Here is a 23,413-nt window from a genome sequence, read left to right as displayed (position 1 = left end):
GGGATATCCCTGAGAGACTGACTGGGCTGATTCTGCCCTCTGATTATTACCCACTGCTGATACCCCAGGCTGGCAGTGATGAGATTGAAAAGAGGAGTGTCAGGGCAATGGAAAGGGACTTTAGGGCATTGGGTCAGGTGGTTAATAGGACAGGGGCACAGACATTCTTTTCCTCAGTCCCTTTTGAGTCTGAGAAAAATGGTGAAAGCAATAGGAGAGCTCACATTATCAACAAGTGGCCCACAGGTTGGTGTAATTGGCAAAATTTCAGATTCTTTAATCAGGGGGTGACTTTTACAGCACCTGGCCTGCTGGAACCAGATGGGCTCCATCTTTCTGGTAAGGGCAGAAGAATTTTAGCTCATGAATTGGCAGAACTTGTTGAGAGGGCTTTAAACTAGGTCTGAAGGGGGAGGGAGATGTAGCTGGTTTGTCTGAAAGCAGGCCCAATGGTGGTAAGCCTGAGTGAGGGGTGAAATCAGCAGCCCAGCTGAGGTGCACACAGCATGGGTCACAAACAAGAAGAGCTGGAGGCCATGGTGCAACAGCAGAGCTGTGATGGAATTGCCATCACAGAAACAGGGAGGGATGGCTCACGTGGTTGGAGTGCTGCATTAGATGGCTGCAAGCTCTTCAGGAGAGACAGGAAAGGGAGAGGAGGTGGAGCCATGGCCCTTTATATTAGGGAGGGTTTTGGTGCTATGGGTGTTGAACCTAATGATGATGAAATTGAATGTCTATGGGTGAGAATTAGGGGGAAGGCCAACAAGGCTGACATCCTACTGGGAGTGTGTTATCGTCCACCCACCCAGGAAGAAGATGTGGAAAACTCATTCTGTAAGCAACTAGGGAATGTTTCTGGATCATCAGCACTTGTTCTTTTGGTGATTTCAACCTGGTGGACATCTGCTGGAAACTTAATAGAGCTGAAAAGAGGCAGTCCAGGAAATTTTTAGGGTTGGTGGAAGACAATTTTTTGTCACAGCAGGTGGGTGAGCCTACAAGGGGAGATCTGTGTTAGATCTGATGTTTGCAAATAGGGATTGGATGGTGAGAGATGTGGTGGTTGGAAATTCTCAATATTTGGTGAAGTCAGGAGGAACACTAATAAGACTTTTACATTGGATTTCCAGAGGGCAGACTTTGGCCTATTTAGGAGACTTATTCAGACAGTTCCTTGGGAAGCAGCCCTTAAAAACAGAGGAGTTCAGGAAATGTGGGCATGTTTCAAAATAGAGATATCAAGGGCACAGGAACAGACTGTCCCTGTGTGCTGAAAGATGAGTCGACGAGGCAAACGTCTAGCCTGGATGGTGAAGGAGGTTTTGGAGGAACTCAGGAATAAAAAGAGGATGTATCATCTTTGGAAGGAGGGTCAGGTCCCTCAGGAAGTGTTTAATGGGTCTGCTAGGGCATGTAGGAAAGAAATTAGGGAGGCCGAAGCTCAGTTTGACCTTAAAATGGCAACTTCAGTAAAGGCTAATAAAAAATGTTTTTATGAATATATTAATGGTAAAAGGAAGGGTAAGGTCAACCTTTGTTATTTATTAGATGTGGAAGGGAATTTAATAACTGCAGATGGAGAGAAGGAAGAGGTGCTTAACGCCATCTTTGCCTCAGTCTTTAGTGAGAAGACGATTTGCCTTCAGGACAACTGTCCTCCTGGGCTGGTAGATGGTGTCAGGGAGCAGAGTGGGCCACTGTTATCCAGGGGGAGGCAGTCAGAGAACTGCTGAGCTGCTTGGATGTTCATAAATCCATGGGACCAGATGGGATCCACCCCAGGGCGATGAGGGAGCTGTCAGATGAGCTTGCCAAGCTGCTCTCCATCATTTTCCAGCAGTCCTGGCTCACTGGGGAGGTTCCAGATGACTGGAAGCTGCCCAATGTGATGCCCATTCACAGCAAGGGTGAGAAGGAGGATCCTGGTAATTACAGGCCAGTCAGCCTGACCTCAGTACCCGGTAAGGTCATGGAGCAGTTTACACTGAGTGTCACCACACAGCACTAACAGGATGGCCAGGGTGTCAGACCCAGGCAGCAGGGGTTTAGGAGGGGTATGTCGTGTTTGACCAACCTGGTCTCCTTTCATGACCAGGTGACCCTCCTGGTGGATGTGGGACAGGCTGTGGATGTGTCTATTTGGACTCCAGCAAGGCCTTTGGCACTGTCTCCCACAGCACACTCCTGGAAAAGCTGCAGCCCACGGCTGGGACAGGAGCACTCTGTGCTGGGCTCAGAACTGGCTGCATGGCCGGCCCAGAGAGTGGTGGTGAGCGGTGCTGCATCCAGCTGGGGACCAGTCACCAGTGGTGTCCCTCAGGGCTCTGTGCTGGGCCAGCTCTGTTCAATGTTTTTATTGACGACATGGATGTGGGGATTGAGCCTTTCATTAGTAAATCTGCAGATGACACTAAGCTGGGAGCGTGTGTCCATCTGTTGGAAGGTAGGAGGGCTCTGCAGGGAGGCCTGGAAGGGTTGGAGGGATGGGCAGAGTCCAATAAGATGAAGCTTAGTAAATCCAAGTTCCCATCCCTGCATTTTGACCACAAACACCCCCTGCAACATTACAGGCTGGGGATGGTGTGGCTGGTCAGTGCCCAGGCAGAAAGGGACCTGGGGGCACTGGTCGAAAGCCCGGTTGAACATGAGCCAGCAGTGTGCCCTGGTGGCCCAGAAGGCCAATGGCTCCTGGCCTGGATCAGGAATGGTTTGGCCAGCAGGAGCAGAGCAGTGATTCTTCCCCTGTACTTGCCCTGGTTGGGCAGCACCTCAAGTGCTGTGTCCAGTTCTGGGCCACCCAGTTTGGGAAGGTCATGGAGGACCTGGAGCATGTCCAGAGAAGGGCAGCAAGGCTGGTGATGTGCTTGGAACACAAGTCCTGTGAGGAACAAGTGTTGGAGCTGGGGTTGTTTAGCCCGGAGAAGAGGAGGCTCAGAGGTGACCTTACCACTCTCTACACTCCCTGAAAGGTGGTTGCAGTCAGGTGGGGGTTGGTCTCTTTCTCCTCACAGCAGCTGACAGAACCAGAGGACACAGTCTTATGCTGTACTAAGGGAAATTTAGATTGGATATTAGGAAAAATGTTTTTTATGGAAAGGGTGATAAAGTACTGGAATTGTCTGTCCAGGGAGGTGATGGAGTCAGCATCCTTGGATATGTTTAAAAAAAGACTGGATGTGGCACTCAGTGCCATGGTTCAGCTGAAGTGGTATTAGGGCATGGGTTGGATTTGATGACCTTAAAGGTCTCTTCCAACCCAGTAATTCTGGTTTCTGTGATTATGTGACATCACAGAGCAGGCTGTGACATCACAGGATGTCTGTATGACATCACAGAGCAAGCTGTGAGGTCATAGAGTGTGCTGTGACATTATAGGGTGGCTGTGTTACATCACTGAAGGTGTTGTGACATGACAGGATGGGTCTGTGAGGCCAAGAGGTGCTGTGTGACATGATAAGTGGGTTTTGCCATCACAGAGCAGGCTGTGACATCACAGAGGAGGTTGGACATCACAGAAGAGGTTCTCATGTCACAAAGCTGTCTATGACATTTCTGGCTGGCTGTGTGTCATCACAGAATGGGATGTGAGGCTACATAGAAGACTCTGCCATCATAGATAAGGCCTCTGTGACATCACAGAGCAGCTGTGTGATGTCACAGAGAAGGCTGAGACAATAGAGAGTGGGTTGTGCCATCACAGAGCTGACTGTGAAATCACAGCGCAGGCTGTGACATTAAAGGGAGACTGTGACATCACAGGCTGGGCTGTGACGCCACAGGGCAGATTTTGTGACATCACAGAGCAGATTGGGACCTCAAAGAGCAGGCTGTGACATCACAGAGCAGCTGTATGAAATCCCAGGTGGCCTGTTACATCTCAGAGTGGGCTGTGTGACATCGCAGGGGCTGTGTGACATCACTGGGGCTGTGTGACATCGCAAGGGCTGTGTGACTTCACAGTTGGCTGTGTGACATCACTGGGGCTGTGTGACATCACAGGGCCAGTGTGACATCCCAAGGGTCCTGTGACATTACGGGGGCTGTGTGACATCACAGGAGCTGTGTGACATCGCAGGGGCTTTGTGACATCCCAGGGGCTGTGTGATTTCACTGAGGAGGTCACTCTGCCCCAGTTTCCCCCAGAGAAGTCCAACACTGCTCATGCATAGGGGGGTCCCCAGTCCCCCCGGGTCCCCCCGCCCCCGTCGCCGCAGCCTCCCCCAGAGGATGTTCCACGAGATCAACCCCATAGCCCGACACAGGGACGGGGGCTGGGGCTGTGGGGGGTGGGACGGGGGGACAGGGACCCCCTGGCATTGTCCCTGTGTCCCCCAGGGCCAGAGCCTTGGCCAGGGCTCCTTCACCCTGTTACCAACGAGGGCTTGAGAGCGCTGAAAAGTCCCCGGCAAGGGAGCAGCAAAAACCAGATTTAATATTAAGCGACAGCACCACAAAGTTCCTTGGCAAGAGTCACTCTGCTCCTGACTGAACACTTGTCTTGGTTCGACAAGACAGGAGTCTGTGGAAGAGGGCAAAGCCTCCTGTGCAATGGAGAACGGCAAACCCCCCTCCCTCTGAATTACCAGGATCTTTAAATTAAAAGGCTCTCAGGCAAAGATGTGGGAATGGGAGTAACAATTCTTTACTAGGAGAAAACTAGACAACAATTTAAAAAGGCAAATGCAATCGGTACAAACAAAACCAGTGAAAAAAGTCCAGAACCTGAGGAGTCGGGGTGCCAGTAGTTCTGCTGGGACAATTGCTCCCCTTGCAATGGTTGATGAGTTGCAGCTGAAGTGGTGATCTTTAGAAGGGTACAGTTTTCCTCTGAAGATCTGGTGGCAGTGGGGCCGGTCTTCCTCTGCGCCGGGGTTGCCTCTGAGCTCCGCTGCCGTCGCCTCAGCGCGCGCCGGCTGCTTCGCTGCGAGTGCCGCCGAAAAGAGAGAGAGAGCGAGCTGCTTCTCTGGGAATCCCGCGAAGAGAGAGAGCGAGCTGCTTCTCTCGGAGTCCCGCCCAGAGAGCTGCCTCCTCTCCCCAAAAAGCTACCCCTTTAAACAACAATAGAGTGCTTGGCTTCCCCCCTCTGGGTGGGACTCCTCACGGTGTTACATTTACCAGCCCTGCATTGAATCAGTCAATGGTGTATAAACAAACCATTGCCTCTACGGGGCAAACCATTGTCTCTGAGAGAGATAACAAAAACCTGTCCAACCGGTTTGCCTTCAACAGATGGCAAATGGAATACAAGCTTATCTTACAACCCAGGACATTATCCACCCCTTATTCTATTTCCATCTGCACACCATGAAATCTTACACCCAGTTCTCTCTTAAGACCAAGTTTCCCTGTGGTACACAGCGGGTCTCCCCATCTTTCTGCATTACCCACCAAGTGTAACCAGGTCCTTGAGCAAAGACAATCCCACGAATGGGTTGGTCTTTGCCTGAGGTGGGATTAATCCAAACAGTTTTCCCTAAAATACCTTTCATATGTACTACAGGGACCTTATCTCCATCTACTGCATGTAAGGGTTCTGACTGAGCAGGGCCAGCTCGATTGACAGACCCCCAGGTGTTGACCATCCAGGTTGCTTTTGCCAGGTTAATTTCCCAGTTTCTAAATGTTCCCCCACCAAGTGCCTTCAGGGTAGTCTTAAGGAGTCTGTTGCACCGTTCAACTTTGCCGGCAGCTGGAGCATGATAGGGAATATGATATATCCATTCGATACCATGTTCTCTGGCCCAGGTGTTGATAAGGCTGTTCTTGAAATGGGTACCGTTGTCAGACTCAATTCTCTCAGGGGTGCCGTGTCTCCACAGGACTTGCTTTTCCAAGCCTAAGATGGTGTTCCGGGCAGTGGCATGAGGTACAGGGAAAGTCTCCAGCCATCCAGTGGTGGCTTCCACCATGGTCAGCACGTAGCGCTTGCCTTGGCGTGTCTGGGGCAGTGTGATGTAGTCAATCTGCCAGGCCTCCCCATACTTGTACTTGGACCAACGCCCACCATACCATAGGGGCTTCACTCTCTTGGCCTGTTTGATGGCAGCACACGTCTCACAGTCATGGATAACCTGGGAAACACTGTCCATGGTTAGATCCACCCCTCGGTCTCGTGCCCACTTGTAGGTGGCATCTCTGCCCTGATGACCTGAGGCATCATGAGCCCATTGAGCCAGGAACAACACCCCCTTATGGTGCCAATCTAAGTCTATCTTTGACACCTCTATTTTTGCTGCCTGATCTGCCTGCTCGTTGTTTCGGTGCTCCTCATTAGCCCGACTTTTGGGGACATGGGCATCTACATGACGGACTTTCACCGTCAGCTTTTCCACCCGAGAGGCAATGTCTTTCCATATATCAGCAGCCCAGATTGGCTTTCCTCTACGTTGCCAGTTGGCCTTCCTCCACCTTCCCAGCCAGCCCCACAGAGCATTGGCTACCATCCATGAATCAGTATAAAGGTAGAGCTTTGGCCACTTCTCCCTTTCAGCAATGTCCAGAGCCAGCTGAACGGCCTTGAGTTCGGCGAGTTGGCTCGATCCACCTTCTCCTTCGGTAGCTTGTGCAACTTGGCGTGTGGGGCTCCATGCGGCTGCTTTCCACTTCTGGTTCATCCCTACGATGCGACAGGAACCGTCAGTGAAAAAAGCGTAGCAGGTCTCCTCTGCTGGTAGTTGGTTGTATGGTGGAGCTTCTTCAGCCCTTGCCACTTGTACCTGCTCCTCATCATCAGTGAGACCAAAGTTTTCACCTACTGGCCAGTTCGTAATTATCTCCAAAATCCCAGGGCGATTCAGGTTTCCAATACGGGCGCGTTGAGTGATGAGGGCAATCCATTTGCTCCATGTGGCGTCAGTGGCATGGTGGGTAGAGGGAACATTTCCTTTAAACATCCACCCCAGCACCGGTAGTCGGGGTGCCAGGAGGAGTTGTGTTTCTGTGCCAATTACTTCCGAGGCTGCTTGAACTCCTTCAAAGGCAGCCAAGATTTCCTTCTCTGTGGGAGTGTAGTTGGCTTCAGACCCTCTGTAACTTCGGCTCCAGAATCCCAGTGGTCGGCCTCGAGTCTCCCCAGGCACTTTCTGCCAAAGGCTCCAGGACAACCCATGGTTCCCGGCTGCAGAGTAGAGCACATTCTTGACCTCTGGTCCCGTTCTGACTGGGCCAAGGGCTACAGCATGAGCGATCTCCTGCTTGATCTGGGTGAAGGCTTGTTGCTGCTCAGGGCCCCAGTGGAAATCATTCTTCTTTCGGGTAACCAGATAAAGAGGGCTCACAATCTGGCTATACTCAGGAATGTGCATTCTCCAGAAACCTATGGCACCCAGGAAAGCTTGTGTTTCCTTTTTGCTGGTTGGTGGGGACATAGCTGTGATCTTGTTGATGACCTCAGTGGGAATCTGGCGCCGTCCATCTTGCCATTTCACTCCCAGGAACTGGATCTCTCGGGCAGGTCCCTTGACTTTGCTCTTCTTGATGGCAAAGCCAGCTTCTAGTAGTATCTGGATGATCCTCTCACCTTTCTCAAACACTTCTGCCGCTGTGCTCCCCCACACAATGATGTCATCAATGTATTGCAGGTGTTCTGGAGCCTCACCCTTTTCTAGTGCAGCCTGGATCAGTCCATGGCAGATGGTGGGGCTGTGTTTCCACCCCTGGGGCAGTCGGTTCCAGGTGTACTGCACGCCCCTCCAGGTAAAAGCGAACTGAGGCCTGCATTCTGCTGCCAGAGGAATGGAGAAAAACGCATTAGCAATATCAATGGTGGCATACCACTTTGCTGCCTTGGACTCCAGCTCGTACTGGAGTTCCAGCATGTCCGGCACAGCAGCGCTCAGCGGTGGAGTCACTTCATTTAAGCCACGATAGTCCACAGTCAATCTCCATTCTTTGTCAGATTTGCACACAGGCCAGATGGGGCTGTTGAAGGGTGAGTGGGTTTTGCTGACCACCCCTTGGCTCTCCAGCTCCCGAATCATTTTGTGGATGGGGATCACGGCATCTCGATCCGTCCGATACTGCCGGCGGTGCACTGTCGAGGTCGCAATTGGCACGCGTTGTTCTTCCACCCTTAGGAGTCCTACTGCAGAGGGGTTTTCTGACAGTCCAGGCAAGGTGTTCAATTGCTTAATGTCTTCTGCCTCTACAGCGGCTATTCCAAAAGCCCACCTGAGTCCCTTTGGGTCTTTGTAATATCCGTTCCGGAGGAAGTCTATGCCTAGGATACACGGAGCATCTGGGCCAGTCACTATAGGATGTTTCTTCCACTCCTTCCCAGTCAGGCTCACCTCGGCTTCCACCAGAGTCAATTGTTGTGATCCCCCTGTCACACCAGCAATGGAAACAGGCTCTGCCCCCACATGTCCCAATGGTATTAGAGTACACTGTGCACCAGTATCAACTAAAGCATCATATTTTTGTGGCTCTGATGTGCCAGGCCATCGGATCCACACTGTCCAGAAGATCCGGTTTTCCCATGCCTCTCCCTGGCTAGAGACAGGGCCCCTCTAACACTGGTTATCATTCCTTTCCTGGGCATACATACTAGAGGTCCCTTCAAGGGGGTCTGACAGATCGTACCCACAAGCTTGGTCACGGGAGGTTGAGGCTACCTTCACTTTGGTGGAACTCCCCTGGTTAGAGTTTCCCTCCTTAAGTTGACGGACCTGTGCTGCCAGGACAGAAGTGGGTTTCCCATCCCACCTCCCCATGTCTTCCCCATGGTCACGCAGGAAGAACCACAGATTAGCCCTTGGGGTGTACCCTCTCTCTCTAGCTGGGGAATGTTGGGCGCTGATTCTGGGGCCTGTGACTCTCACGGGTGCTGTATTAACCTTCCTTATCTCCTCCCTCATCTCCTCTTTAAACTCCTTAATCACAGCTGAGATATGAGCCTGCATTGGGCCATTAATCATACTCTCATAATTCCTAAGTTTGTTGGCAACAGAACCTATTGTCTCCCGGTGGGCGTCAGCATTGATTGTTGCAATGAAGGTGGTGTATTGAGATGGCCCAAGATTTGCCAGACTCCACAGCATTTGTCCCGTACACCTGACCTTGTCAGGGTCATTATTGTGTCGTCCATCCCTCCCAAAGAGTACCTCCAATACTGCCACTTCCCTCAGCTGTTGGATCCCTTCCTCGAGGGTCTTCCAGCACATTCTATGATGGTGCTCTTGCATTCTCTCTCTGTGGACAAACCTCTCCCTGACACTCATTAAGAGCCGCTCCCAGAGAGAAAGGGATCCTGGTTCCCTTACAAAAACCTGATTTATACCCGAGTTCTGGGTCAAGGGTCCCAAGTTCCTTGCCTCACCACCGTCCAGCTGCACGCCTGTACCCATAAGATCCCAAACCCGGAGTAGCCAGGTAGCATAAGCCTCACGCCCTCGTCGCACAATGTCTTTATGCAGATTACGAAGACTTTCGTACGTCAGGGACTCGGTGATGATAGCAATCTCTGGGTCCCCTGTGGGTTGTGAGGTTCCTCCATTCCTGTCCCTATCTGCAGGGTGCTCTGCTTTCACCTTAGACTTCCTTGTTTCTACCGGGGCCACTGCTGCTGACCGTGACTGCCTTTGTGGTTCAGCTGGAACCTGGACAGTTGTAACATTAGTGGGTTCCACAGCTGTACTATTAGACTGTCCTTCCTCAAGGCAAAGGGCCAGTTTCTCACCAGCTGGGGAAATGCACTCCTTCAGCATCTCTCGTATCTCCTTAACCAGAACCCTCACCCAATCTGGGCGGTTCATTTCTGAGGTGGGCTGTGGGGCAGGGTCAGGCTCTGGAGCAGCAGCATCTCGAGTCTGTGGTGTAGGTGTGAGGGTAGTTATCCAGGTTAATCTTCCCTTATCTCTGAATGCTAAATATAACAGGACTATCAGCAACACCACCCATTGTATGGTATCATTAGCACTTAGAAAGGATCTTAACCCTTTGAGAACTGGTGGAGCAGACCCAAAAAGATGGTTAAAAGGTTGGGAGAAAGTTTGCCCAGGTGCTATTTCCTCACAGTAGGTACCGTTACTAAAGTAACCCCAAAAACATACAGTTAACGTGTGATAGCTATAAATCCATGTACCTGCCTTCCAGAGGAAATTAAAGATCCATGAATTCCTCACCCAATTAACCCAGAAGCCAAACTTGATAACAGACACCGTAGCCTTAGTTATAGGACCCATTTTTAGATAAGGGTCTGCAAATGGGAAAAGTATAGCTACGATCACGTGCCACCCAAACCAAGGTAAACTAGACCACATTGTGATGCTGAAGATGTTTTTACACACAACAAAAAACCAAATTACTTAAGAACTGTTAATCCTTTTTCCCTCTCAATGCCCTCGGGCCCCACGTTGGGCGCCAAATTCTGTCTTGGTTCGACAAGACAGGAGTCTGTGGAAGAGGGCAAAGCCTCCTGTGCAATGGAGAACGGCAAACCCCCCTCCCTCTGAATTACCAGGATCTTTAAATTAAAAGGCTCTCAGGCAAAGATGTGGGAATGGGAGTAACAATTCTTTACTAGGAGAAAACTAGACAACAATTTAAAAAGGCAAATGCAATCGGTACAAACAAAACCAGTGAAAAAAGTCCAGAACCTGAGGAGTCGGGGTGCCAGTAGTTCTGCTGGGACAATTGCTCCCCTTGCAATGGTTGATGAGTTGCAGCTGAAGTGGTGATCTTTAGAAGGGTACAGTTTTCCTCTGAAGATCTGGTGGCAGTGGGGCCGGTCTTCCTCTGCGCCGGGGTTGCCTCTGAGCTCCGCTGCCGTCGCCTCAGCGCGCGCCGGCTGCTTCGCTGCGAGTGCTGCCGAAAAGAGAGAGAGAGCGAGCTGCTTCTCTGGGAATCCCGCGAAGAGAGAGAGCGAGCTGCTTCTCTCGGAGTCCCGCCCAGAGAGCTGCCTCCTCTCCCCAAAAAGCTACCCCTTTAAACAACAATAGAGTGCTTGGCTTCCCCCCTCTGGGTGGGACTCCTCACGGTGTTACATTTACCAGCCCTGCATTGAATCAGTCAATGGTGTATAAACAAACCATTGCCTCTACGGGGCAAACCATTGTCTCTGAGAGAGATAACAAAAACCTGTCCAACCGGTTTGCCTTCAACAGATGGCAAATGGAATACAAGCTTATCTTACAACCCAGGAAAACACTTCACACTTAAGGCACCCCTAGGAAACAAATCAACCACAAATCCAAACAAAATCCAGGCAATCAAACTGAAATGATCAGAGAACTGTCCCTTTATGTGGCACAGGGACACATAGAACAGTGAGGGCAAGGATAAAAGGAATATGGGCCAAAAGCTGAACAGAGGTCAAATTTAACAGGACTTAACTTATACCTTAACCTTAACTTCTACCTTCAACTTCAAAATTTAGCAAAAGAACAGATATTAACAGTATTTAACATAACTTATAACCTATGACTTTTCAATTTAACAGAGGAATATCGTTTAACAGTATTTAGCTCAGCTTATAACTTATAGCAAAAAACAACTCTTAGCAGCATTTAACTTAGCTTAGGCTGCATCACTTGACCTCACTTACAGGCCTGACAGGCTCAGCTATCCAGGGCACTCAGAGCCCTCAGAGAGCAGCATTTCTGCCACATTCCCCAGCACAGGCACTCCTGTGTGCACACAGACACAGAGAGTCAGTGCAAGGCACCTGTGAGAAATTCCCCTAAGGGCGGGGAAATGCTCCTTGAGGATGCTTTGGCATCTCCCCAGCAGGGAAGGGTTGAGCCTGGAGGAGTGGGGGGATCGGCCCAGGCTCCCTTGTTGTTTCGGGATCCCCGAATTCAGCAAACGGGAGAGTTCCTGGCTCGGAGAGGCCCCACTCAGAGGGAGTCGCTGGCCCAGGAGAGCTCCAAGGGCTCCTTTTGGAGCGCTGTTTGTAGGGCCCCTAGAGAGGGGCTGCAGTCCCAGCCATGTTTCATCCTGGCCACACTTGGCATCAGCAGCTTTCTTTGGCAGGGTGAGAACAGGGATGTTGTGCCACTGAGGGGACACAAACAGTTTCAGGGCTGCTCCTAAAGTAACCAGGAGCTGGCTGGGCAGCAGCAGTGCCTGGAGCAGACAGTGTTTGTGATGAGCTCCAGAGGAGCTGAGCCCAGGGGCTGCTGGCCAAGACCGAGGCCCAGTGAGCATTTCTCAGCTGGCAGGGCAGCCTGAGAAGGGGAGGAGGGAATGCACCAGCACAGGAACCATGGAAACAAGGAGCCATTGTGACACTGTGGGGCCTGTGAGACCAAGGGGCCATTGTGACACTGTGAGGCACCATGGAACAATGGACACCATTGTGACACTTGGGGGACACATTGGATCATGGAGACCATTGGGATACTATGATACCCAATGGAATCAGCAAAGCATTGTGACACTGTGAGGCTACATGGAACCAGTGAGACCATTGTGACCCTGGGGTCCCCACAGAACCAAGAGGACCATTGTGACACTGTGGGGCCTCGTGTCATCAGTGGTCCATTGTGACACTGTGGAGCCAAAGGAGACCATTGTGACACTGCAAACCCCCATGGTCCAAAGGTCCATTGTGACATTGTGGGCCTCATGGATCAGAGGACTCACATGTCATTGTGGGGCCTGGGGAACCATGGAGACCATTGGGACACTCCATGGCCTCATGGAATCATTGGAACCATTGTGAAACTAGGAGGTCTCATGGAACCCAGGGGCTATTGTAACACTGTGGGACCCCATGCAACCAAAGGAACACAGAACAGGTCTGGCTGGTTTGGCCTCCCGTGGACTGCCTGACTGGTCCAGCTGACCTTGGCATGTTAAAGGTCTCTTCTCCTCTGCTACTGGGGCTCACTGGGACAGGAAACACTGGGGCTCCCTGCTTTCCTTTCAGTGGAAAAGAACTCTCCTTCTCCTCCAAGTGCCCATGGCCAGAACTGGGATTTTACGTCCAAGTGTCCTTTTATCCAGGGATTGTTCCCATAGGAATATTGCCAGGACAAGTCTGGTTGACAGTGGTTTCATGAGGGTCACCTCTCATCTGTGCCCAAAACACTGGGGAAGGCTCCATGCTTTCCTTCCTATGGGAAAGAATTGTCCTGTTGTGTGTTTTTCTTTAGTTTGATATTTGTTCTGTGTATGTTCAACCCCCAACCCCTAATCTCCTCCCTTCCCCAGTTTTCAATCTTCCCAAGCTCTTCCCTACCCCCCTCCTCTCCCTGCCCCTTTCCCCAGAACATTCCCTGTCACTCCTCGTAGCCTCCTCCCCTGCTTCCAGAGCATTCCCTGTCTATTTAGTGAGGCTCAACACCCTTTTGGTTACTTTGTGTTACTCCTCTCCCCTGTTTCCCCTGATAGGTTTGTGCTCTGTTAGTTCCTCCTTAGACTCTTCCCCAGGCGTACCCTCAGTGGTTGCTGTTCCTATACCCCGCCTCTTGAGTTCTAGTATAAAACCTTTGTTCGCCCTCCCCAGAGGTTCTTGGGGCTCACTGAATGAAACCATCCTGTTCACCCCCAAGTCCTGTGTTGCCTCCCCACGCCAAGTGGGACTGCAGAGCTTCACAGGGGGAGCAGCCGCCCGTTCTCTTCCCTCTCACCCCCCAGCACGCCACTGCTCGGGGTATCGCGGCAAGAGAGGCTGCCCGCATTGCAACACTGTCCTGCTTCTCCAGGTGCCCATGGCCAAAATTGGGATTCTGTCTCCAAAATTCCCTATATCCAGAGGCTGCCTGCAGACAATCTGCCATTCCTGACAAGTCTGGCTGACCTTGGCCTTGTGAGTCTCTCATCTGCCTTCCAAACACTGGGGCTCTGTGCTTTGCTTCCTATGGAACAGAACTCTTCTTATCCAGGTGCCTATGTCCAGAATTGGGATTACACCTCCAACATTGCCTGGTGTGAAAGACTGGAGGAGATTGTTGGCTGGAAACATTTTGTGTGTGGGGGAGGAAGGGGCAGGTCCAGCCTTGCCCTGCCCTGGAGCCCCAGCACTGCCCTGCCCTGGAACCCCAATCCCCCCAGAGCCTCTATCCCAGCCCAGCAGTGTCTGCCAGTCCCTGCCACAGCACAGGCAATGCTCCACAGCCACCTCTGGAGCTCCCAGCCCAGCTCCTGAGTGACCAAATGACCCCAAGTCCTCCCTGGGGCTGGGGCAGCAGAACTCAGAGGCACCAGCGGCTCCAGCTGGGAAATGGAGTGTGGCATGGGGCTGTGAAAGCCCTGCCTGGGCTGTGCCAAGCAGGACACACAAGCCCTGACCCTCATCCCCCAAGCAACTCTCTCAAGGAGACATTTAAAAGGAATTACAATAATTTGTGTACTCTGAGTTAGATTCACTGGAGAAATAGTGCCCCAAAGCTCATTAACATTCAGAATACTTGAACAAGCCAAGCCTCTGGGAATAATTTGATTTAAGTTTTCAAATCTTTTGTGATTAATTAGGCAGGCTTTAGTAGTGTATTCAAAGTGAATGCTTTATTTTTACAAAGACACAGAAAAGATTTGTTAGGTCCTGTTTCATCTTTTTATTCCACATAAATGAATATGTGCAATCTCCACTTGACACTGAATTCAAGTACCTCCTCATGCAGTTGAAATAGATATGAAAATCAAGACCCTTGATGGCTGACAATCCATCAGACTCTGTCCCTACCCCCACCCCACCATTTCCCCCATCCAAGCCCTGGCACTCAGAGCAGCCTTGTGCAAATCTGAGCTCCCTCCAGCCCAGGCTGCACCTGCAGGTTTCAGCTCTTTGGCTCCAACCCCCACCTGCTTTCCTTGGAGTAAGAGCTGCCTGAGACACAGAGGGATGTTCATTTCTTGTCAGCCAACAAAGCCAAGGGAAGGCACAGCTCCATCAAATGCAGAAGTCATTCCTCTGCTGGCTATTAAATCCACTTTGCACAGTAGCCAGTCTCAAAGCAATGGAAAACACTTTCTGTACCCAGCACAGATCCCAAGGTCCCCCCAAACCCTCCCTGCCCCGATTCCGCCCAAATTTGCTCTTTCCACACACGAGTCACATGCTGAAGTCAGAAGCTCCCTCCATGCCCAGAGGGGGGAAAAGAGAGAAAGTGGATGAAGAGCTCTCCTGTGCAGAGCCAAGGTCCAAGTGCCCCTGCAGTGGGAGCCACAACTCATCAGGTTTGTGTCCTTTGGGCTCAGGGATGGTGACACTCAGAGGCACAGAAAGGTTTCTTGCCAACAAACAGGAGTTGAACATTTGAACAATTTAATAACCATCACAGACTTTCCTTTCTCTTGGAACTGTTTAAACCTGCTCTGGACTGAAAACCCAGAAAAACACCAGCAGCTCACACCTGTGGCCCACTGAGGTCTGGGAAGCTGCATTCCAGTGCCAGAGAGACTGAGAAGAGACCGAGTGAGCCAATTACAACCCACAAAAAGGACTTTCTGAATTGCCATCTCTTCAGAACTCTGAGGGGGTTTATTTCATATTATTCATGCTTGTGAACACTATACTTGTTAAATAAACTGATTTTTTCCACTTTTCTCCAGGGAAGTCTTCTCCTGAAATAGTAGGGAGAGGGGCCGCTTGAACTTGATTTGTAGACGGACTCCTTTTGGAGGTTTCCTCACAAAATTTGCCCTAAACCAGGACAAAGAGTCACAGTTGTGCCACTTCACCAGTGGCACAACTCCCCAGCCCCCCAGGAAAAGAAAGGACATGTCAAGTTCTCCAAACATTTGGCCTGCTTTGCTGCAAAAGTCGTGCTGCACACACAGTGCAGTGTGGAAAGCCAAGAGAAGCTGCAGCAGGTGGCAAATTTTGGGATAGATGCTCGACCTTGTTCTCCATGAGAGGTTCTTGACAAGAGCAGACAGGAGAAGATTCCTGGAGAAGTGGAGCAGCTTTGCAGAAGTGCAATGAAAATGAAAGAAAGTATCTAAGATGTTTTCCTCTTTATTTCTATGCTCTCCTTTTCCATGTTGCACGACTTCTCCATGCCATGAATTCCAAATGGATCTCACCTCTAAGATGGGCCACTTAGCAATGTAAAATAGCATGAGCTACACGCAGTTTGCCTTCCCCTGTTTTTACTGGAAAGCAACGCTGGAGACATCAGTGCAGTGCTTGGGTCAGGTACGAATCCTACAGCAAGGGAATGTGCCCCAAGGGTGTTTGAGCCTCAGCAAGGACAATGCACAGCAGCGACACAGCAGAGGGGATTCCTCTGCCAGTGTGCAGGAGTCAGGACTCTGGATCTGGGCTCCACACTGCAAAGTTCCCGTGTCTGGACAGACGAAGGGGCTGTCCCCGGGGCGCGCGGGGCTCGGCCGTGGGGCTCGTGGGGCGAGCGGGGAACGGACACGCGGACAAACGGCCTCGGTGCTTCAGTTGCAGAGGCAGCAGCGGCGGCGGCGGCAGCAGCGGCGGCAGCAGCGGCAGCAAAAGCAGTTTTTCTCTTCTTTCTCTTTCTCTTCTCTCCCGCTGTCGGACACCTTCCCCTCCGTGTCCTTCCCCGGTGTCCCTCTCCTCTCCCCGCCTCCTTCTCCCCATGCCGGGCCGGGCCATGCCCCCGGCCCGGCCCCGGCCCCGGCCCCGGGCGGGGCTGCCCCGTCCCCGGCCCCGCCCGCCCCGCCGCGGTCTCGCCTCCGCCCGGCTCTGGCCGTGCTGGCGGTGGCGCTGCCGGGCGGGCATCAGTGCCTGGGGCTGGGCCGGCATCGCCGCCCTTTGGCTCCGCCTGGCCCGAGCCCGGCCCCGGCCCCGCCGCAGGGTCCGGCCCCGGCGCCGGCGCCTCCCGGGCCCCGCGGAGGACACACGCGGCACGGCCGCTCCCGCCGCCCCCGCTGCGGCTTCCCCGGCCCGAGCTCCGCCGCTCGGCAGCGCGGCCGCCGGCCCCGAGCCTCCCGTGTCCCGTTGCCGAGACCGAAGGCCTGGGGATGGCCGGCCCGAGGCGCTCGGGGGGCGCTCGGGGGCCGCTCCTGGCCCCGGGCCGAGCGCTGACAGCCGCGTCCCGCCCGCAGGGAAGGCGCAGGAGGCCCTGCAGGAGCGGTACCGAGTGGGTTCGCTGCTGGGGCGCGGCGGCTTCGGCAGAGTGTTCGCAGCCACGCGGCTCTCGGACGGCGCCCCGGTGAGCGGCGGGGCCGGCGGCGGGCACGGAGGAGGAGGAGGAGGAGGAGGAGGAGGAAAAGAAGGAGGAGGAGGAATGGGGAGAGGAGGAGGAGGATGGAGAAGGAAGAGAAGGAGGAGGAGGAAGGAGGGAGGAGGAAGGAGGGAGGAGGAGGAGGAGGAAGGAGGGACAGGAGGAGGCGGATGGAGGAGGAAGAGAAGGAGGAGGAGGAAGGAGGAGGCGGAGGAGGAGGAGAAGGAGGCAGGAGGATGGTGCTCGGCAGGGCGGGCGGCGAGCTCAGCCCGCTGCTGCCTTTGGCTTGCAGGTGGCCATCAAAAGGGTGCCACGGAACCGCGTCCGGCGCTGGGGCGAGCTGGTGAGTGAGCGGGGCCAGCGGGAACAGCCGGGCCGTGCCGGGCGAGGCCCGGCATGGGGGAAGCCACCAGGACGCCTCGATGGGGAGCGGGCGTGGGGCCAGCGCAGGGCGCAGAGCATCCCGGGCTGGCTGAGGGGTTCCCCTGCCCTGGCACGACATCAGTCCCACTGGTGGCACCGTGGTCCTCCCGCAGCCCGAAGGCACCAGCGCACCCCTGGAGATCGTCCTGCTGGACAAGGTGTGCACCGGCTTCCCTGGTGTGGTCCAGCTGCTGGAGTGGTTTGAGCTCCCCAACAGCATCGTGATGGTGCTGGAGCGGCCGGAGCGGTCTCAGGACCTCCTGCATTTCATTCGGGCACGGAGGTTCCTGTGTGAAGAGGTGGCACGGGAGCTGTTCCGCCAGGTGCTGGAGGCCGTGCGGCACTGCACCAGCCGCGGGGTCCTGCACCGTGATATAAAACCAGAGAACATCCTGGTTGACCTGGCCACTGGCCAGGCAAAATTGATCGACTTTGGCTGTGGCACCTACCTGCAGGACACAGCCTACACTGACTTTGCAGGTGAGCCCGGGCAGGGGTGTGCTCCTGGTCCCACCATCTCATGGCCCAACATCTCACAGGCCAAGCTGGGTGTGGCAGTGGGGATTATCCCTTTTGCTGCCAGAGTACTGAGTCTTTACCTGAGCTGCTTTTGAGTGGGGCTGGGTGGGGAGGCATCTTCCAGCCCTGCTGGCAGCCTTCACCCACCACTCTGCCTGGGGCTGGGGTTGGAGCAGCAGCAGCCAGACTGACAAAAGCACCCGTGGGTGGGGGTAGCAGAGGAGGGGGCCAGGACCAGTGCACCAGCCAGTTTGGTGTGCAGGTGAGAGGAAGGGCTTGGACTGCTCCACTCACCTTGTTTCCATAATATTTTATGAAAACATAAAATATTGCCTTCATAATATCTTTGGGGCACTGCAGGCAGGGAGGATAAGGACCTGTTTTTTCCCCCACCCCTGAGTGGGTTTTTGCTTTACATGTCATGGTCAGGCCTTGCTGGGGCTTCTGCTGCCCTCTTCCAACACCAGTGGCTTCTTGTCCAGCCCTGAGTTTGTACACAAGTCCCAAGTATTGGCGAGAGTGCAGCAGTCACCCCGTGTGTCATTGGGGCAGCCCCTGCATGCCCAGGGATGCTGGGGCCAGGCTCTGGAAGCAGCAGCATCCCCCTGATGAACTCCATCTCTATTCCACAGGAACACTGTCATACAGCCCCCCGGAATGGACCCGCTTGGGCTGGTACCATGGCGAGGCAGCAACGATCTGGTCCCTGGGCATCCTGCTGCACCAGATGGTCTGCGGGCAGCACCCTTTCAGGAGGGGCCGGAAGATCAGCTGGGACCATCAGCTCTCGCTGCCACAGCGGCTCTCTCCAGGTGGATCCTCATCTCTGGCCACGGGGGAATACCAGTGCTGGGAGACAGCAGCGGGCTCGTGAGCATCTCGCTCTGGCAGCCGCTGAGGAGGTGGCACATGTCCTGCTCTCCTGCTCTCCTCCACAACAGGGAATTGATGGGAAAGTTAAGCCCAGCTGGGAGCACAGAAGCAGCATGGCCTGGGCATGGGAAGAGTGGGGTAAAGCAGACAGGAGCCTTCTCTAGCTGACCAGTGGTTTCTGGTTTTTCTGCCCAGAGTGCCAAGAACTTATCAGGTGGTGTTTATCCATGCACTTCTTGGACAGACCTTCCTTAGAAGACCTGTTCTGTGAACCTTGGATACAGGATAGTCACCTGTCATAGATGAAGGGAGAGAGCCTCATGCACACTTTGCTGCAGGGCCCTGGTAAGTTACAGCTCCACACATGCCCTGGCAATCAGAAGCAAGGAAACCCAGACTTTTTTCCCTGCCTGTATCAATGCACTGGGGTTGTTTGGTGGGAACACGCAGCCCTTGTGCTGGAGCGGAGCTGCTCTGACCAGCACTGGTGGCTGCCATCCAAGGTGGTTTTGCTTGTCCCAGTTGCCTGACAGCTGGGGCCCTGGGCAGAGCCCTGACAGCCTGGTCTGACCCCCAGGGAAGGAGAAGGAGCCCCTGGAGAAGCTGTACCAGGTGGGGCTGCTGGAGACAGCGAGGACAACATCAAGGATGACAACCTCTTCCTCAACTTGGACACTGGCAGCTGAAGATGATGAACTTTTGGCACCTTCTCCAAAGCCAGGCTCCACAGCGGATTTGCAGATGAGTCCACAGCCGGGGAAATGCTCCCAGATTTGGGCATTGCTCAGACTGGCTGGGAACAAAAGGTTCCCCCTGTGCTGGGGCAGAAGCAACTTCAGTCGGCTGCCCAGCTGTTTTTTGGCAGGGCTGGGGGCATGGGTTGTGGTGGATACAAAATGGGAGTTTGCTCCTGGCCCTGCTAACAGCCCCCACCACCCAGCATGGCCTGGGCTGAGGCTGGGGCTGGGGCAGCCAGCCCGACACAAACAAACCCCCATGGTGGGAGCAGAGGTGGGACTCCAGAACCTGTGCAGGGGCTGCTTTGCTTTGCAGGCAAGGAATGGCTTGGGCTGCTCCACATCCCTTGTTTACTTTGGGATCACTGTTATTTTGGGAGGCAGTGCAGGAGGGAAGAAAGAAAGTGTGGGCTTCTCTCCCCCATGGGTGGGATTTTCCCTAGCATGTGGGGGTTGGGCCTTCCTCAGACCCCTGACAGAGATAAGAGTTTTTTTCATGCTTCCCCTTGTCTCTAATCACTTTTCAACAATTTGTTGTTTGTTTTTCTCGAGGAAGCGTTCATTGTAAGGTCCAGTCAGGATTGGGAAGTGCTTGGGAGCAGCTGCAGCGTGGATGGGCCGTGCCCTTGGAGAAGACTGAGGACATCATTTGGGACCAGCTTTTCTCCCAGCGGAGGATGGCGTGAGGTGAGTCCCGGCCTGCTTGGCATGGTGGGATCAGAGCTTTTGGGAGATGGCAACAAGCACAAGGAGTCTCCTGCTCTGGGCAGCTGCTGAGGGCTGGGTGTGCTGTGGCTGGCTGCAGGCTGGGAATGTCCTGCCCTCCTGCTCTGCTCCCAAAGGCAGCAGTGATGGGCAGCTCTGGGCACAGCTCTGGGCACAGCCAGCATGGCCTGGGCTCTGTGGGCAGCTGGGACAAGGGGACAGGAGCCTTCAGCTGACGGGTGGTTTCTGGTTTCTCTCCTTGCAGCCGGGCTCTGCGGGTGCTGAGGCTGCTCTGGGCTCTGCCAGGGCTCTGCTGGGCTCTGCCCTGGGCACAGCTGGGCTGGCTCTGCCCTCCCATTGCTATGACAGCTTTGCATCAGATGAGCCCGTTTGAGCACAGTGCCTGAGCTTTCTGCTTTGGCAGGTGAGTGAGACTCCCCTGCAGGCCAGGAGATTGCAGCTGGGGACACACATTCAATTGGCAAGGACCCAGACTCTCCACCGTCCCAGCTGAACCCCTGAATCTCCGCAGGAATGCCTGGATCTCCACTATTCATTCTTCATTGCTTTTTGGCTGGAATTGTGCAGTTGCACTCTCTTCCTCCTCTAGAAGTGCCATGAGTGGCCAAAGCTGGCAAGTGAGCCGTGTTCCTGAGGCAGTGCAGTCTGGAGCTGATGGATGGAGAGTTGCCCTTCCCACTTCCAAACCAGAGCAAAAGGCCGTAAGTGGGATTTTTCATCCGTAAGAAACCCCTGACAATTTCAGAGGGAATGTGCAGCTCATTCCCAGAGTGAGAAGGAAGGTCATCTTCTAAAGGATTTGGGGTTTGACAGAGTTTAGATTCCCAGTCCTGTCTGGAGTTGGAAGGGCCCCAATCAATTTCCTATTGCTTTGACCACAATTTAAAATAACAATGTTGGAAACAACCCCCAAAAACTTTAAAAAAGGCTGCTGAGGTCAGTAAGATGGATCCATGCCATCACACATTTACAATGTAAATAACTGAGTTCTCTTTTTAAAAAGATCATTTACCTCTTAATGCAAAGTTACAGAAGTTGTTTCACTAACACTTGGATTTTATTTGTATCTTTTACAATTCATCTAATTGTTTTTTTCTTTTTCCTATTTTTTCTCCAAATAGAGGTCCTGGCCCTCTTCCAGCCAAAGGGGAAAGGGCCCCACCAAGCCTTGTTACCCACAGACAACATGGTAAAACTGAACACTAAAGGACCTTGTGGGCATTATTCTGGAATTAAAAAGGTGCCAGCTCCATGGACAACAGAATTATTGTTCCTAACTTGAATGAGATTGGGCTAAAAGAATGAAGAACGGTGTCACTACAGTACTACTGATGTCTGTAATTTGTACCTTGATAGTCAGCCAGAACCTTTGTTTGCCAAAACACCTCCAGAGTTTCTCCAAGGGATCAGTCATCAAAAATGTTTTGAAAATGTAAAGACCAAGGTAGCCAAAGCACTCAGTGTCACTAATTGCTGGGTATGTTCTCAGCTGAAGCTGGGAGGAATGGGGTTCCCTTGGAGGGCTCACCCTGTGGGGTGGCCAGAACTCTGTCAATGGGCTCTGCCTCGTAACAGAGTCAGTGAAGGGACAGTTACAGAAAACTCTGCTGTGGGACACAGGAATACAATGATCAGTGAGACAGGATTCACTCAGATTTCCCGTCAGGAGAAACCCAACCCTGTTATAGTTCTAGAGGCTACAGTGTCAGAAGATTTCTGTGCTTTAGCATCACTGCCAATGTCAGTAGAACTTGGGGTGCTGCAGCTGGTCAGTGTCAGTGTCACACCACTCCCAGCTGCAGGGCCACCATTCAGGCTCCTTCAGCAACAAGCACAGAGAAGACTTAGGGCCCAGAGAACATTTTCCACCCAAAGAGTGCCTTGGGTTTCAGAAAGCAAAAGATTCTGGTTCACCCTGCGCCCCATGTGCACTGCCCTGTCCCGTGGAGTTGACATGAATGAGCTGAATGGATTATTAGAAGAGGTAGCAAATGGTACTGTTAAAATGTCCAATAGCACATCCTATGAGCTCCAACAAACACAAATGTGGACTTCAGAGAACCGCATGGCCTTGGATTATCTTCTTGCTGGCCAAGGAGGAACCTGGGCAATCAGGGGACAGGGATGTTGCACTGCTAGCAGTGATGGGTTTGAAGGCCAACAGTCAGGAATCACCTTGACAGAAAGAGCAGTAGAAGAGTGGCAGAAAGAAGAAAATTTTTCTTGGTGGGATTGGCTTCATGGCTGCCAAATTAGAGGTTGCTGTGAAATGCATTCATGGCAGGGCCTGTGATCATTGCAGTGTGTGCACTTGGTGAGTTGCTGGGACACTTTGTGCTGGGAAGTGGAGTATTGAGACCTTCCTTAAAAGAGACAGTATCAAGAAAAGAGAGGCATTTGGTAAATAAGAGAGAATAGCAACAATTTAGGCATGTTTTAAAAGGAACGTGAATAGTTCTGAGTAATGAACTTAAACTGCACTTAATTGTAGAACAAGAGAAGATGCCTTTATGCCTAATACCTAAATCTAAGCTGTGTTACTGAAAGAATTGTTACGAAGGTTGTAGTTGATTGTAGGTCTCAGGACCAATCAAAGTACCAAGGCCTGAACAGGTTGTGATCAAGGCCTGAACAGGCCCTGAGGCAAAGCTCACCTCTAGATGAACCTTCCAAGCAAATGTTGTATTTGTATCCACTCATTAACGAAGCATGATTAACAACATGATCCATGTATGTGTTCCTTGATAAAACATGGATTTATCTTTCTGTATTTAGAAACAGACAAGGCCCCATCTGGCCTTGTTTGGGGGTGAAGGATCAAAGTCAACTCCCTTGGTTCCTCCTTCAGCCCTGGCCAGGCTTTGGGAGAAAGCAGTCAGGAGAATGAAAGCAGATGTTCTCACACTAGCAGTGATGTCAGCTTGTTTGTTAAACAGTGTAAAAGCTGGGTCCTCTCACAGCTTTGGGGTTGGAGCTTCATTGGCTGCAGAGGTGGAGGCACCTGCAGGAATTCCCAGTGTCTGGGAGTGGCTCTCCAGTCCTTGGCTT

General features: G+C 52.7%; 1 protein-coding gene across 1 annotated transcript; it reads left to right on the top strand.

Annotated features, from left to right (window-relative positions):
* Positions 1-1,789: 1,789 nt before the first annotated feature.
* On the top strand, positions 1,790-19,204 carry LOC144247818 (serine/threonine-protein kinase pim-1-like). Its single transcript, XM_085564042.1, has 6 exons — positions 1,790-1,964; positions 16,969-17,075; positions 17,380-17,434; positions 17,631-17,990; positions 18,662-18,841; positions 19,098-19,204. Exons 1-6 carry the CDS (start codon positions 1,790-1,792, stop codon positions 19,202-19,204), a joined length of 984 nt encoding a protein of 327 aa, XP_085420168.1.
* Positions 19,205-23,413: the final 4,209 nt, after the last annotated feature.

Source organism: Lonchura striata, chromosome 32, assembly GCF_050655825.1.
Source record: "Lonchura striata isolate lonStrDom1 chromosome 32, ASM5065582v1, whole genome shotgun sequence".
In the NCBI taxonomy this organism is placed as follows: domain Eukaryota; kingdom Metazoa; phylum Chordata; class Aves; order Passeriformes; family Estrildidae; genus Lonchura; species Lonchura striata.
This window is presented reverse-complemented; position numbering and strand designations above follow the sequence as displayed.

Excerpts from the sequence above, each read along its gene's own strand:
- LOC144247818 (XM_085564042.1), top strand. The coding sequence starts at position 1,790 with ATGAGGGAGCTGTCAGATGAGCTTGCCAAGCTGCTCTCCATCATTTTC. Across the intron at positions 1,965-16,968 it reads CAGCCTGACCTCAGTACCCG|GGAAGGCGCAGGAGGCCCTG; the intron begins GTAAGGTCATGG and ends TCCCGCCCGCAG. Across the intron at positions 17,991-18,661 it reads AGCCTACACTGACTTTGCAG|GAACACTGTCATACAGCCCC; the intron begins GTGAGCCCGGGC and ends TCTATTCCACAG.